This window comes from Asterias amurensis, chromosome 5 (assembly GCF_032118995.1).
Source record: "Asterias amurensis chromosome 5, ASM3211899v1".
Classification (NCBI taxonomy): domain Eukaryota; kingdom Metazoa; phylum Echinodermata; class Asteroidea; order Forcipulatida; family Asteriidae; genus Asterias; species Asterias amurensis.
The window spans coordinates 9,265,764-9,281,545 of NC_092652.1; the positions used below are offsets into that span (position 1 = coordinate 9,265,764).

At 37.6% G+C, this 15,782-nt stretch overlaps 2 protein-coding genes across 3 annotated transcripts; one reads left to right on the forward strand and one right to left on the reverse strand.

The window, feature by feature from the left end:
- Positions 1-2,831: 2,831 nt before the first annotated feature.
- Positions 2,832-7,264, reverse strand: LOC139937115 (uncharacterized). 2 transcript variants are annotated; one of them, XM_071932119.1, is made up of 3 exons: positions 7,212-7,264; positions 5,460-5,553; positions 2,832-4,736 (listed from the first exon to the last, which is right to left on the reverse strand). In XM_071932119.1, exons 2-3 carry the CDS (start codon positions 5,536-5,538, stop codon positions 3,967-3,969), a joined length of 849 nt encoding a protein of 282 aa, XP_071788220.1. In that variant the 5' UTR covers positions 5,539-5,553; positions 7,212-7,264; the 3' UTR covers positions 2,832-3,966. The 2 variants fall into 2 exon arrangements, with proteins under 2 accessions (XP_071788220.1, XP_071788219.1); XM_071932118.1 differs by having other exon boundaries at positions 7,188-7,260.
- A 1,757-nt stretch (positions 7,265-9,021) lies between these two features.
- On the forward strand, positions 9,022-15,575 carry LOC139937429 (myosin light chain 3, skeletal muscle isoform-like). Its single transcript, XM_071932570.1, has 6 exons — positions 9,022-9,127; positions 9,228-9,252; positions 10,897-11,034; positions 12,316-12,483; positions 13,546-13,623; positions 14,425-15,575. Exons 1-6 carry the CDS (start codon positions 9,125-9,127, stop codon positions 14,451-14,453), a joined length of 441 nt encoding a protein of 146 aa, XP_071788671.1. The 5' UTR covers positions 9,022-9,124; the 3' UTR covers positions 14,454-15,575.
- The last annotated feature ends 207 nt before the right edge of the window (positions 15,576-15,782 follow it).

Consider the following 15,782-nt stretch of genomic DNA (forward strand, 5'->3'; position numbering starts at 1 on the left):
TCTATTCCCCTCGGCACCTGTGAGTGACCAGAAGGGGAACCTATTCGGCCTTGGGAAATAGGATACCTTCGTAACAAATAGACTGATCCATTAAGCCCCGCCCCATTGCGTATTGACCAATCACAACGCAATGAAGGTCCGACACTTAGGTCCGACATGCGTGCGTGTCTGCTTGGCGCGCGCGTCAGAGTTGTGCAGAGAGGCATTGGAGAGCTCCACGTGTTCTTGCTCACACGTGCGTCGTGGGCGGAGCCTACTGGATCGGTCTATTGACTTGGGAACAAACTGAGCCTTGCTTCTAGCCCCGGCGGCCCTTTCACTTTCGTTTTGTACTACAGTGACGTCCTGGACATCAGGGTACATTTTCTGTGCATTGCCGTCAGCACGCGACTTGTTGCCATCAGCATGTGACATTTAGCGCGTCAAAGGCCATATGATCTCCCCTGTTATTTTTCTGCGCTTCGCCTTCCGAAGGTGAAATTTTTACTGTGTCAATGGCAAACAAAAACTTTTACTACACAGGCAACCGCGCGTATATATTTGGGCCGATCTAGTTATTTAAATTCTATATCTATTATGGCCATGCCAGGGTCGCAAGGAGTGGACGTAAATTTCTTGCAGCTCTACACACCACCACCTTATATTACTATTTAGTTAGCCTACAGTGCCATGATAAGGTTTATCGCCAATAGCAAAATATCAAAAGAGGGCGCTGTTGAACCCACACACAGATATAGGCGATGCGTGTGCGAGTCGTGCATGACAACATACATCGCATCCCCATCATTCATAGCAAACTGCCCCATATGCCTTCCCACAAAGCATTGCGGTATTGAATCGCGATAAACCTGATTGATCGATGATGCATGGTCACAGGTGGTCAGGGACAGAGTATTACTATAGTATCCTCTGCTTACCAGTTATCACGCTATTATGCCTTTTTCTTTGAATTGGGAAAAAAATAATGAAGCAATATATCAACCGATGCCCTAATTATCTTCATTTGTTAATACGAAGTATGCAAACATATATTAAAACTTGATGGACATTGAAATGTTCACACCACACACCGATCTTGGATGACTTCAACTGGCCCCATTTGTTTTGAGTTTTTCCTATTTTCACGGCAAACAAGAAAGTATGGTTTCCCAGTGAAGCTATACATGGAAGAAACATCTGCAGTGACTACAAGTGTTCTTTGAGACTCTGTGTATGACTGTATAGCCAGCAGTTGCCTTCATTTTATTCAAAATATTTTTTTATTAAATTTTTAAAATTACCATGGTAACTTGCAAAAAATTTAAACAAATAAAACAAAAATAAAAAGTGTGAATAATTACTGGCTTCCAAATCTGATTTCTATTTTTTTTTTTCTACTTTTTTTCTTAATATTTATAATAAAGCGTATTAATAAACAGTGATAATTGAATCAACAAGCTGATGTTTAAATTTTAATATAAATAATAGTATTAATACGAGGGTTACAAAATAAAAATCTCAAAAAATATTAGAAACTGATATAAGGCACATGGCTTCTTTAAGCCTTAGTATTTTTCTTTAAGAATGCTCAGCAAAACATTCAGTCACATGATTTTGATCATCATGAATTGTGAATTGAAATAGCGTTTGATGAAACTTTTTCGGTGGGCAAATATTTTTTTATGGCCTCAACATTATGACATATTTTTGTACCTTGTAGAAATGCCTAAAATACCAACTTTTTTGCATTTACAAGTGCAAATGACCAGTGGAGCCTTACGTGTTTCTAAGTTTTGGTCAAAGAAGAGGCGACTCTTTGCTTGGCAAATAAAACCACACAATTTTTATCTAGGGACTGTTTTCATCGCGCACAGAGAGGTAAAAGATTTGCCACGATATTAGGGACACCTCGAAAACAGGACCTCCTACGATATTAGTATAAAATTAATGAATAATGATCTTTCAAAGTTTCATTTCTCAATCAGAGTCTGATGATCATAAATAATACTCAGTAGGCCTAGGATTACAATATGTTACCATGGAGGAATAATTTAGACCCCTATTCCTCCATGATGTCACTAACAACACTTACCAATACTCGATGTGTACCTCTTTAACACCCATAGTACCCGAGACAAATGAATCGGTTAAAACGACAGACTGATTCTCTAGCTGTATTGCTTTTGTGTTTTTGCTATAATTTTATAAACCCACATAAAAATTAATGATAATTTTGTCGACTTGTTTATTAATCAAGAATCTCTTACAAACAAATTTCAACAGAGGGCAGTATTGCAATATAAATAGTGCAAGATCATCGTTCGTCGTCACGCTCTGCCGTCGACCACCGTGCACATAGTAGGCGTGATTCAAGTCCTTTTCTCGTTGAGGTGCCTAAAGCATATCACGCCAACTTACAATCAAACAACCCGTAGCATAAAAGCATGGAGCAATAAACTAGAGTACAGTGCGCGCTCGCCGTCAAAAATGTGGTCCAGGTTTTGGGTTTTGGGAATGTATAGAGCATCACAAAACAGTACTTTTCTGGGGATGGCACGAGATTGGGACTTGAGTCAAGTCTACCATGGAGCACGCTTTGAAAACGAATCCTGATGATATGTTTTTGATCTGGGATATTACAAAGAGTGAAATTACCAAATCAAGTGCCACTTTTTGGAATTTTGCAAGAAGTTGGGGAATACTAGTCTGTAAAAATGTGGGAAATTATGTGACACACATACTAGTATTTCTAACTAAGTTCATCAGACACTCCGACTTCCAGGCTCTTCATTCAAGAATATCAAACACACAGAACTACATTTTATCTAAGTTTATTTTGCAAAATGTGTTATACAAAAATTGTATACAGATTTTATAAAGCAAAACATTCGTTGACATTCTTTTTACAAAATAAATTTCTTAATTTTTTTCTATGAAACATTACGGCAAAGTTATATATGAAAAACAGCCATCCCTTTCTTTAACTTTTAAGCAATTTGTAAAACTGTTTTCCTGTCTTAAACACTGAGCGCTCTTACTGAGGTCAATGAAGATTTATCATTGGCTAAGAGTTGTGCACAGCACTATCAATCATTGATTGTCTCCATTGTTTGATCCCATTTTTTGAATGATGATTGCAAGGGGTTCTCATCACAACATTAGATTTTTAGGTAGTAACATTTAAAGGCAGTGGACACTATTGGTAATTGCAAAAAAAATAATTATTAGCATAAAACCTTACTTGAAATGAGTAATGGGGAGAGGTTGATAGTATAAACCATTGTGTGAAACGGCTCCCCTGAAGTGACTTAGTTTTCTAGAAAGAAGTAATTTTCCATGAATTTGATTTCGAGACCTCGGATTTTGAACTTGAGGTCTCGAAATCAACCATCTAAACGCACACAACTTCGTGTGACAAGGGTGTTTTTTCTTTCATTATTATCTCACAAGGTCGATGGACGATTGAGCTCAAATCTTCACAGGTTTGTTATTTCCTGCATATGATGAGATACACCAAGTGAGAAGACTGGTCTTTGACAATGACCAATAGTGTCCACTGTCTTTAAACGATGAAGTTTTCAACTTCAGTGGGGGGGGGGGGTGGGGATGATGGATCTACACTAAGGTTAATCATAGAGCAATGGGTAATCTAATAACCTGTTCTTTCCAAAGAAATCCAGTTTTTAACTATAATTAATTTATAACTCAATTCAATTCAAGGTATTTTATTCAAATATTTTTAGCTAAAGGCTAAATTACAATTGAATTTACAAGGTACAAAACATCAAGATTACATATCTTAAAGGGAAATAAACAAAACATTAAATCCACATAATTAAATAAGAATAAAGGAGATTGGCAATAGCAAAAGTGGCATGGAATAAAAAAAAAGTTTATTTGTGGAACTTGCCACTATTAGTCAGTGTACACATGGAGGATACTTTCCACTATTAGTCAGTGTATACAATATACATGGAGGAAATTGTTTTATAGTTTGGGACTCGGAAGGGGTTCATGTGTGATCTTCATGTTTTCTTTGTAATACTCAATCTGGCATTGACAAATGACCTCTGACCCCTTGGTGAATTCCACCCAGATAAGACGGGGGTTGTCACCATCCTCCCAGCAAGTGCTCCTAATCTCCTCCCCTACCACTGCCTCTGAGAGGTACCTTATCCACACCTGTTTTGTATTGGAGAAGGCCATGTCATCATGGAAGGCGGACAATTTGCCATTAACTGCTGCCATACTGACACAGTCAAAACCATAGCGCAAATAGTCTGCCTGATTTAAGTGCTTGTTGGAGTCTGTGTCGCTTGGCATCACAGTTCTCGCGTTTGAGAAACATTTTGGCAACTTTTCTAAAAACTTTGGGTCGCGAAGAGGGTGCTCTCCATCTGAGGGTTGTACCACTTGAATGGAGTTGGCTATTTCAGAAGGAATGGGTATTGGGCGACGAGTCTCTGCAGACACTACAACACAGTGATATCTTCCGTGGACGAGTACTTCGTCAGTCAGCACATCAATTAACTCTTCAACAGCAGAAAATGAGGTCCTTCCAATGTGGCTATGACTTGTTACGAGATTCACAGCCCGATTCTGCGTTATCTTTGTGTAAAATTTGGGATAAATTGTGAACTGTTGAGCTCGGATAAATAATAATTTTTTTCCAAACACATGTCTCGGTAGGATGTGTGGATTTACTAAAGCCCGCAGCCCTTCAAAAACCTTTGAAAGCTTCCATATGCTCATTCGACCTGTAACAAAAACAAAAACAAAATACTTTTCTGAGTTCATGCTGGCAAAACTTTAAAAAAAAATGCTATTTTAATTTATCTTTTTGTGACACTTGCACTGATCGTTTAAAGGAACACGTTGCCTTGGATCGGACGAGTTGGTCAAAACAAAAGCGTTTGTAACCGTTTTTTATAAAATGCATATGGTTGGAAAGATGTTGTAAAAGTAGAATACAATGATCCACACAAGTTTGCCTCGAAATTGCGTGGTTTTCCTTCTACTGTGCGAACTAACATGGTCGGCCATTTATGGGAGTCAAAATTTTGACCCCCATAAATGGCCGACGTGTTAGTTGACGAGGTAAAAGGAAAACCACGCAATTTGGAGGCATAGTTGTGTGGATCATTGTATTCTACTTTTACAACATCTTTCTACCCATATGCATTCTATAAAAACAGTTACAAATGCTTTTCAAAGACCAACTCGACCGATCCAAGGCAGTGGTTCCTTTAATATTTGGTCTGGCCAGAGTAGACCAAGTGAAAAAATGAATGCAGTAAGTGGAGTCACCACTAACACACTAGTGGGCCCAGTCAGGGTTTGCCACGCCTTTGTGTTTGGGGCTGTATGGCATGCACTAGTGCACGGCATGGCATTTTACACCAACAGTGTCTGTGTATGCATGCGAGATTGTTATTGTCCAGAGTATATTTGTTGTAATATATAAAGGGTTAATGTTGTACCTGATTTGTCAAAGGCGTCAAAAGAAAACTCTTTCAGAGTGTAGTAGAAGCGCCCATCTTTGCCTCTCACAGCCATCATGGAAGCACGAAAATCCTCAGGAAAAAATAAAACAAATAATAAGAAAAAATACACTGATGTGGGTACAGGTTTATTTTTATACGAGTTGGCAACACAATGCCAGAATGCGCCGACAGTCTAGGTATCCTGGTGTCATGGGTTTTTCGTAGGATAACATTAACAGGAAAATTGTTCACAATCAAAAACTATATGGTTTAAAAAAAAATCATCTATCCAACTAGACCCAGTAACTGGGGCGCTGTACTCCTTTTAAACAATTTTTGACTTCATCTGTCCTAGTACGACAGATGAAGTCAAAAATTGTTTAAAAGGAGTACAGCACCCCAGTTACTGGGTCTACTATCCAACCTTTTTCAGTGACACTTGCACTTCATCAGGTGTTGAAATATTTTGGTTTTACGTTGCGAGAGATACTCTGCCATTAACAGTGCTAATGCATGCACAACATTGGAGCGACGTCAATCTAGCAGATGATTATTTTGTTCTGAATTGTCAAGGTTGGATCTTGGATGTTGTTTCAGTTTGACTCATTAAAAGGGCACAATCAATGCACTTGACTAGTGATTTAGACCCAAATTCATCATTTTATGGTTGATCATAAGAAAAAATACACTGATGTGGGTACAGGTTTATTTTTATACGAGTTGGCAACACAATGCCAGAATGCGCCGACAGTCTAGGTATCCTGGTGTCATGGGTTTTTCGTAGGATAACATTAACAGGAAAATTGTTCACAATCAAAAACTATATGGTTTAAAAAAAAATCATCTATCCAACTAGACCCAGTAACTGGGGCGCTGTACTCCTTTTAAACAATTTTTGACTTCATCTGTCCTAGTACGACAGATGAAGTCAAAAATTGTTTAAAAGGAGTACAGCACCCCAGTTACTGGGTCTACTATCCAACCTTTTTCAGTGACACTTGCACTTCATCAGGTGTTGAAATATTTTGGTTTTACGTTGCGAGAGATACTCTGCCATTAACAGTGCTAATGCATGCACAACATTGGAGCGACGTCAATCTAGCAGATGATTATTTTGTTCTGAATTGTCAAGGTTGGATCTTGGATGTTGTTTCAGTTTGACTCATTAAAAGGGCACAATCAATGCACTTGACTAGTGATTTAGACCCAAATTCATCATTTTATGGTTGATCATAAAAATCCTATGACAAGAAACTTTATTCTCAGCATGATTAGGCCTGACGAAAATACAGACCGTCACCGTGAGTAAATTAAACTGCAGAGCTTCCGTCACCGGTGGAAATTGCATTAGTCTCGCGGTAAACGGGAATCTTGATCTTGATCTTGAACTTTGCAATCAGAGTTGGGGTTCGGGAACATACGAGGGTCGATCACCTAACGACCCTACAAAACACAATACTATATTCTACCTATGGTGGGTACGTGGGTGTACGGTGTGTGACTAAATGTAATATTTTGCATTCGAGATGAAAAAGACCTGTATTGATTGTAAAAAACATGGAGGTTCTACTCCATCATGTCCATGATTGTAATAACTGCAAATTGCGTTCTCTGCGTTCCGATCCCCTGTCACCACCCCATCCTATTAACTGCATATGTCCGTCTTGAGTGTACAACTAATGTATGTCTATGACATTGTCTTAAAAAAAATAAAACTTTACTCACAAACTCAGCAACACAACTACGAACCTGTGGTTGTTGTTTACTTTTTGCAGCTGTTCCTCTCACACTTCTTCTCTTGCCAGTGCACTATATACTGCCCTCTTGCGATTGTTTTAGGAAGGCGGGTTGAATGGAACTGTCACTGAACTTTTATGGCCAAAGCGCGCCCGCCAGGGTATGATTTAGTTAACTGGGAGCTTGAAATCTAGACTACACTGGCAAGCTGCCATCATACTTGCCAGTGTAGTCTAGATTTCAAGCCGTCCTTTGGCGATTCAACCGCGCGTAGTACACTATCCAGAGTCAAGCACCTTAGTCTTGGACCAAGACTATCTTTGAACAGACAAAAAATGTTTCTGCAGGTTCTTTTCAACTTGTCACTTTTGTTTGTGTTTTCAAACTTGTTAAACATAAAAATAGCTGTTTTTATCCATAAAATATTGGAACAATTAAGGAATCGGTGCACTTTCAATTCAATTCAATTCAAGTGAATGAAATAAATTTAATTCAAAAAACATTAATTTCCACACGGGTCTTTTAATTTGTACCTTTTATCAGAAAGTTTACTATATGCACACCAATGGCAGCAGCAGGGTATGCATTGGGGAAAGAGGGTGATTATTAACATGTTTATCACATTACTCAAATAAAATCGTCTCCTTGTGTACCATGTTTAAAGGTTATAATTTTTATGTACTATACACTCACAAAATAACAGGAAGTCATTCCTATTATGCTTAGCCTTGCAAACTGATCTGGAGCGAGCTTTTTTGATGATTTGAGAAGAAAAATGTAAACGATACATGTATTGCAGCTTTAAATTCTGTGTTGATAGAATTTTTTTAAAGCATTTGAATTTAGTAGCTGTTACTACAAGATGATTCAGGCCCTGTTGAAGTAAACAAAACTTAAAGCGCAATTACATTGCCAAAAGTGGCACCAAGGAAAACTGCGCACTCCTTGTGGCCCGCCCCAAAAATGTATCAGAATATTATTATGTTGTCGGCTTTTGAAAAAATGGCAACAAGTTAATGGTGATCATTGACATACAGTGTTTTATACAGCGTTGGTAAAACTACTAATTGTAGTTATTGTTATATCCATGATCAGCCCCATCATGACCGATAATAATTGTTATCCCCCCCCAAAAAAAAAAAAATCCTTTCTTAGCAAAGATTCACTGGTGATTGTGTTGAGTTGAGTTTACCGGTGTCATATGCAATTGTGTCCCCCATGCAATGCTGTTAGCTTCGGACACTTTTGTATATCCAATCGTGTCCGGGGCTATATCCAATCCGGCGGCCACGTACAGGCGTACAGACTGTACATGACGTGCGCGCGTCGGTAAGCGAGTGTGCGTCACTGAACCTACGTATATGCAGCATGAATATTCACACGTATTTTATGATTGCAGCGAATACCCATTCGGCAGAACATTTTACCATGTCATTCATGACATGCAAAGCTTAAAAAAAAGGCGAACGTTTGCCGTCGAGAAGGGCGTTTAATTTACTGCAAGGACGGTTTTGCGCGGGGACGGGCACAACTCCGGGCGGACAAAATTGCGTTTATGCAGCAGCGTCCGGGCGACACGATTGCATATGCAAAACCGTCCGGCGGACATTATTACATATGTAATAATGTCCTCCGGATAGTATTGCATAGAGGACATAATTGCATGCGACACCAGAAAAAAAAGTGTATATACAATGCTACATACTGAGGTAAAATTTTCATTCATCGCAAACATACCTCGCATTTTATTTGTAGTGTACATACAGTTACTGTGTATGTACACTGTTGTTGACAGACTGTTTTCAAAGGGTGTGTAACGTCACGCATGATCGAATCTATTGTTATGGAGCACACGTTTCACCATAAGGTATGCGTGTAGAGACAGCTCCCAACTACACTAGTGCAGTGGTCGCAAACAACACAAAATGGTGAGTTACACTTGCAGTTTTGTATATAAAACTATTTGTGTGGATGTTAGAAAGAGCTTTCATGGTGAATTTATAAACTATTTCTATCCTTTTATTTCAGTCATACTCGAAAACACAATTAAATGGTAAGTTTGTTTTTCACTTTCACTATTTCAACAAATATAATGCGCATTGCTATATTGTTATGCTGTGTGTATATGCCTTCTTATACTTTATTGCGACTGTGCTCTAAACAAAATAGCAGGGACCAAACCCAAGTTTATGATAAAACCTTTTCACTTTTATGGGGAAAAAATGGGTTCACTCTAACAGCCCGCCCGGTGCCCCTTCCGCATTAACAAGATAAACATGAGTGAGCCGGTGTCCCGGTAAATTATGGGACACCGAATCTCCTGTCACACTGGCCCGGACAAAATCAGGCAACCAATGGCATGTATATTACTAACAGGATAACAAGTATCCCCCGTGAGCCTTTCAGAAGTAGGATAACAAGCATGCTGTAAAATTACCGAGTAATTTTTACTCTCTTTGTGACCGTGACCGAAGAAGAGTAACACAAGACGTTTGACCTTCGAAGATGCATTCTGTGATTTACAACCAGGCCCTATGCTACATGTATGTTCAGCAATCTCATCCGTATGGATGAGATGCACATTAAAGGATTCGGGTACTTTTTCAAATTTTCCACAGATTTACATTAAACTTTCGGGGTTTGAAGATAATGATAGTGGAAAGCTTCCCTTCAAATATTACTAACTAAGGTTGTGTAGTTTTGAGAATTGAGTTGAACAAGTCACAAAATAATTTTGGTCTCATGAGACCAAAATTATTTTAACGTGTAAAATCCACTTAACCAGTTATTTTATTATACCAAAACCATAGCAGAACTGGTTAATACGTTTTTACATGCTAAAACTGAGACGGAAATTATTACTTTTAGTCTTTTTTCAAAAACTACACTTCAGTAAGTAAAATTTCAAGGGAAGCTCTTTACTATCATAATCTTCAAACTGTGTAAGATTAATGTAAATCTGTGGACATTGTGTTTTTTTGTTGAAAAAATACCCTTATATAACGCACGGACCGAGCTGTCATGCTCATTGACAGGCAAAGGGTTGGGATGGAAAGCTCTAAATGGGAGGGAATTTAAAGTGAATCCAAAAGGATTGTGAGGGACCATTTAAATTTAAGGTTTAAAATTCAACCATCTGTAGATTTGTATTTCAAATGCTTAGATCTAAGCATCACAACTAATTTAAAATATTTTTATATTGTCGTTTCAATGCATTTTTGTCTCTTTTTTCATACATTCATCATTATGGTGACGCAATCTTTGCCATAGTCTTCATTTGATCTTTTAAAAAACTATGGCTTAAAGGCAGTGGACGTTATTGGTAATTACTCAAAATAATTATTAGCATAAAACCTTACTTGGTAACGAGTAATGGGGAGAGGTTGATAATATAAAACATTGTGAGAAACGGCTCCCTCTGAACTGACGTGGTTTTCGAGAAAGAAGACAAGTTTACAATTTGAGGTCCCGAAATCAAGCATCTGAAAGCACACAACTTTGTGTGACAACAAAAAGGTGTTGTTTTTTCGTTCATTATTATCTCGCAACTCTGACGACCAATCAACTCAAATTTTCACAGGTTTGTTATTTTATGCATTATGTTCAGATACACCAAGTGAGAAGACTGGTCTTTGGCAATTACCAATAGTGTCCAGTGTCTTTAACCGTACTTTGTTATTTATCCATATTCAACTAGATTTTCAAACAAAGTTTGCATTATACGACAAGCGAGGGGATGGAAATATCGGTCCCGATGAGTTAGGAGATGCACTGCGGGCATGTGGGCTCAATCCATCGGCAGCGGAAGTGGACGCAATCTCAAAAGGATTCGCTGGTGAGATACATTTCGAGTCATCAAAATGTCAAAATGAGAATCGAAGACAAAAATCCATCCCTAGGCTAATAACCACGTAAAGATCAGGATTTAGCACCATACTTTACAAATGTCAAGTGAATGGGAAATTTCATGACAAAAACAAATCATGAATTTAAAATAAATTTGCCTACATGTTTTTTTTAAACATCTAGTATCAGTTTCCAAGCCCCAGCTCATGTTTCATTACTGGGGATTTGCAGTAAGCAAGTTATTACATTAAGCATTATTTTTATACATTTCCTCTCGGGCATAATATGCATGAGCTCATAAGAGGTTTATGAAAAAATATGTTAAAGTGGCCTCCACACTGTCTACAAACTATGCTTGGGTCTTCTTACTAGATCATTTCACTCCAAAAGGAGGAAAGACATTTCACTCCAAAAGGAGGAAATACATTTCACCCCAAAAGGAGGACAGACTCTACACCAAGTCATCACTTTATATCCAGAGATGTTTGTTGCCAAGCATTGCCCCATTTGTTCTTAGTTCATCTCGCCATCTTCTGTTTTGTCCCCCTCTTTATCTATTTTGGTTTCTTGTACTGTAGTTTCGCACTGTTGTAATTGCAAGGCTACCTGCCCAGCGCCACTTCTTAAATGTTCTGAATAATATCCTTCAACCTGTATTGTATTCTTGTCCTCATTTTCTCCCTGTCATTTTTGAACTCCTATTCTTTCCATGGCCCTCCTTCTGTCAACCTTAGTGTTTTTCTCAAGACGACGGAGGGATAGACCATGTCTCTGCACCATGTGATGTGACAAATCATATACCTGCCCTTTTGGGATAGGAAGGGTGTGGTCTCGAATGAAGTAGCTTGTGTAACAAGGAGCATGTTCAGACAACCTGTGCAACTGTTAAAGAACGGGGGAAAAGGTTTACAAGACTGGGTTATCGTGACGATTTGCGTTTTTTGTAACGCAGCTTATAGGCTAGGCTTGGCCTTCGGCGCATATGTAACAGGATAAAAATATAAACGAAAGTAATTTTGCCAATTATTACAGTTAAAAGACACATTTGCAGATTGACTACTCGAAGGAATACTTTAAATATTATTAGCCAATGTGCATCGGATTCTTTGAGCAATTGCTTGACCCAATGCACAACAATTTGACAAAAGGTAATTAAATGTGAATGATATCTTAAGTGTTTGACAATGGCATCTTGTTTGACTACTTCGGCAGAGTAACAAACTTTCCTATTGGGCAAACTTTTGACTTCAAAATGTATTCTCTGCTGCAGGAAAACGCCTTTCGTTTGACGAGTTCTTGCCCCTGCACGCTTCTCTGCTCTCGACGGCACAGACCAAAGGAACAGCAACAGAGTTCACCGAAGGCTTACAGATGCTTGATCGGGATCGGAATAATCTGGTTCCCGCCTCGGAACTACGCCATGTTCTCACTAGTTTAGGTACGAACTCGATATCAACTGCCTGATTGGTTTTCCCAGCCAATTTCAACCGAAAAGTAAAATTCGTTTTTAAAACAGGGTCATTCAGTTTCTGTGTTGAAAGGGACTGCTCCGGTTATTCGGCATGCAACAGTCAAAAGGAGTAAATCAATATCACCCTTTTAGCATTCACTGGTCAAATGAGATCATTCAGTTTCTTAAAAAGCCACCAGCAAGACCTGGTGGCATCCATTCAATTTTATCATGAGTGTAAAACATACAAAACATTCTTTTTGAGAATGGGCAAAGGGTAGCCTTGAATGGCTTTAAAGGCAGTAGTGGACACTATTGGTAATTACTCAAAATAATTATTAGCATAAAACCATACTGGTAATGAGTAATGGGGAGTGGTTGGTAGTATAACACATTTTGAGAAACAGCTCCCTCTGAAGTGGAGTAGTTTTCGAGAAAGAAGTTATTTCCCACGAATTTGATATCGAGACCTCAAGTTTAGAATTTGAGGTCTCTAAATCAAGCATCTGAAAGCACACAACTTGTGACAGGGGTGTTTTTTCTTTCATTATTATCTCGCAACTTCGATGACCAATTGAGCTCAAATTTTACAGGTTTGTTATTTCATGCATTTTATGTTGAGGTAAACCAAGTGAGAAGACTGGTCTTTGACTATCACCATCAGTGTCCAGTGTCTTTAAATAAAACAGATCGACTGAAAGGAATCTGAATGAGAAAAACGAGTTAATGTGTGCATGACAACAATAATATTGGAAAATGAAACTCTAGATTGAGATGGGTTGAGTGGGTTAGGGGGAAATGCGTAAATTTGAATATGGGATTGCGTTTGTTTATGAAATTGAATGTGACCGGGAAGCCATTTAAAAGACAATGCTTTTATATTTCTGATTTATTCAATTGATTAACATTGTTATTATTTCAATTAAATCAATGTTTCTTGCTTGAATTCCATTCATATACGACTTTCGCACGGATTTATTTAAGAATTTGAAAAAAACTTGTTGATAATAATTATTATTAATTAAAACTTTGAGTACTATTTTCTTGCAGGAGAACAAATGACAGAGGAAGAGGTTGACAAATTACTGAAGTCTTTTACAGACGCAAAAGGAATGGTGAATTATCCAGGTATGTCCTATGTCTAAGCTTTAATTGTTTCTCCCTTACACTTTCGTTGAGAACACCCGCTGGTCATTATAATATGCAATAATTCAATTCTGAAAAAAGCACATCCAAAAAATTAAATGAACCTTTAATTGCATATTTTATTACCCTGGCGCCACCGTCAAGGTTGCACGAAACAATTTCCATTTTTTAACGAATGGATTTGCATTACATTATAAGCTTATGGCGTTAGTTAATGTGCAACAAGTCATCATTTTTGTATTGTATTGTGCCGTAGTTTTAAAGTCTGTCTATGAAATTAACCTAAATATATTACTGGGACTACAACGCTGCTATGGTAGAAATTTAAGGTATTATTGTGAACACCATAAACCAAATGCATAACATTCCTTTATATGTTATATGCCTTCAACCCTTTCAAGTTGATGCCTAATTTATATGCGTTGTATTGACCGAAATGTTTAAGAATTAATTTCCCATGTATAGTTAACAGTAGTTACGTTATTAAACCCTTTGCAAGTATGGTTCGTAACTATTATGCTTTCACACACAGATCTGTATGTCTAGTATGCCAGTTTTGTTGAACGGTTTCACAGTTATTCCTAAATCCACATGAAATATTAACGATGAATATAATTGAATAGGTATTATGCAAATAATACTGTGCGATATTTATATCTAATAAAAAGACAGCTATCAATTACGGTCGTATGAAGAACGAAAATTATACAATATTCTGCTTCAATGAGCTCAGCAAGTGTAACAAAAAGTAATGATTGAATATACACCTTTTTTTATCCCCAGAGTTCGTCAAACGAATAATGTCCGGTTAGACAACCATCGACGACAGAGGGAGCCTCGGAAATTGAGACACAGTCCGGCCCTCTGGAGGGGTGCACCACAATAAATAAACTACCTTTTAGCAAAAAAAGGCTTTAATCAGAGTCTCTCAGCCTCTTGAAAACAAAACGAATATGATTCCGCACAACTACACTTCAGATTTCTTTACAATTTCTAGCGGTCAGCCGTTTGGAATTTTTGCTAGTTACACCAGAAAAACACATAGAAATAATGTGCTTTCTCCCAAACTGACTTGAAGTCAGTTTTCGTGAAGCACTTATCCACTTTTAAAGACTAAATTTATCGAAGTGTCCTGAAAAGTTGAAGCACAGACCCCAGTTTGTGATAAGTTGTTACCATTAGTCCTACACAATTATGCACGACCTAAGAAGTTATAATGCAAAAGAATTTGAGTGTCTAACATCATTTGCGATAATAAGTTTGGCGCATGAATTTGTGCCTATGTGGTGCATCCTGAGGCAGACCAATGCGTGACTGTGTCAGGGCAAGAACACCTCGTCAACAACGTTCCACATTCTGATTGATACCAAGTAGGCCCCTCGCTTTGTGCCCAACATGTCTTCCAGAGCCACTTATATAGCAATATTTTTATAATTTAAATAGTTAAAAAAAACATAAGTTTTCAGATTCATAATTTGGTAAACAAATGTAGATAATGTATCTCTATAGAAAAAAAACACCCATAAAGACTAAGATGTAAGTAAACGTAAGCAACCAACATGCTGACTAAAATACAATGATGAAGTTTCAAAAGAACTATTGTGATTGTAATAGGGTTTTTTGGAACTTATATAAAAGGTACAGAGTTGAGGTTTGTGACAAATATTGAACACTTTGACGTATTATAACGACTTAGAATACCAACATAAAATATTAATAATTTCAATAACATCTGACTAATTAAAATACAATTTTGAATTTTGAATATAGTCGTTTGTGCCGTTTAAATATAATTCTATTATAAAGTTGTTAGGGCAACTTTATATGATTTAGTTTTAAAGAACTATTTTGATTGTATAGTTTTGGTAGATGTGACAAATATGAACACTTTGACGTATTTTAATGACTCAGAACCCCAACATAAAATAATAATAATAAAATAACATCTAAAACAAAACGTTTGTTGCTGTTTGTTTCCTGTTTGTTTGGTGACTTTGCTAAGCATTTGTGGAAGTTCAGCCCATTTTCGTTCCATCAATCGAGTGACAAGGGTTCCAGTACAATGTCTGTGTTGCGCCGATGTACTTTTTCGTGTGCTCCAATATTGACAAAAAATGTCATAAAGCGTCGGCGCTTTTCTA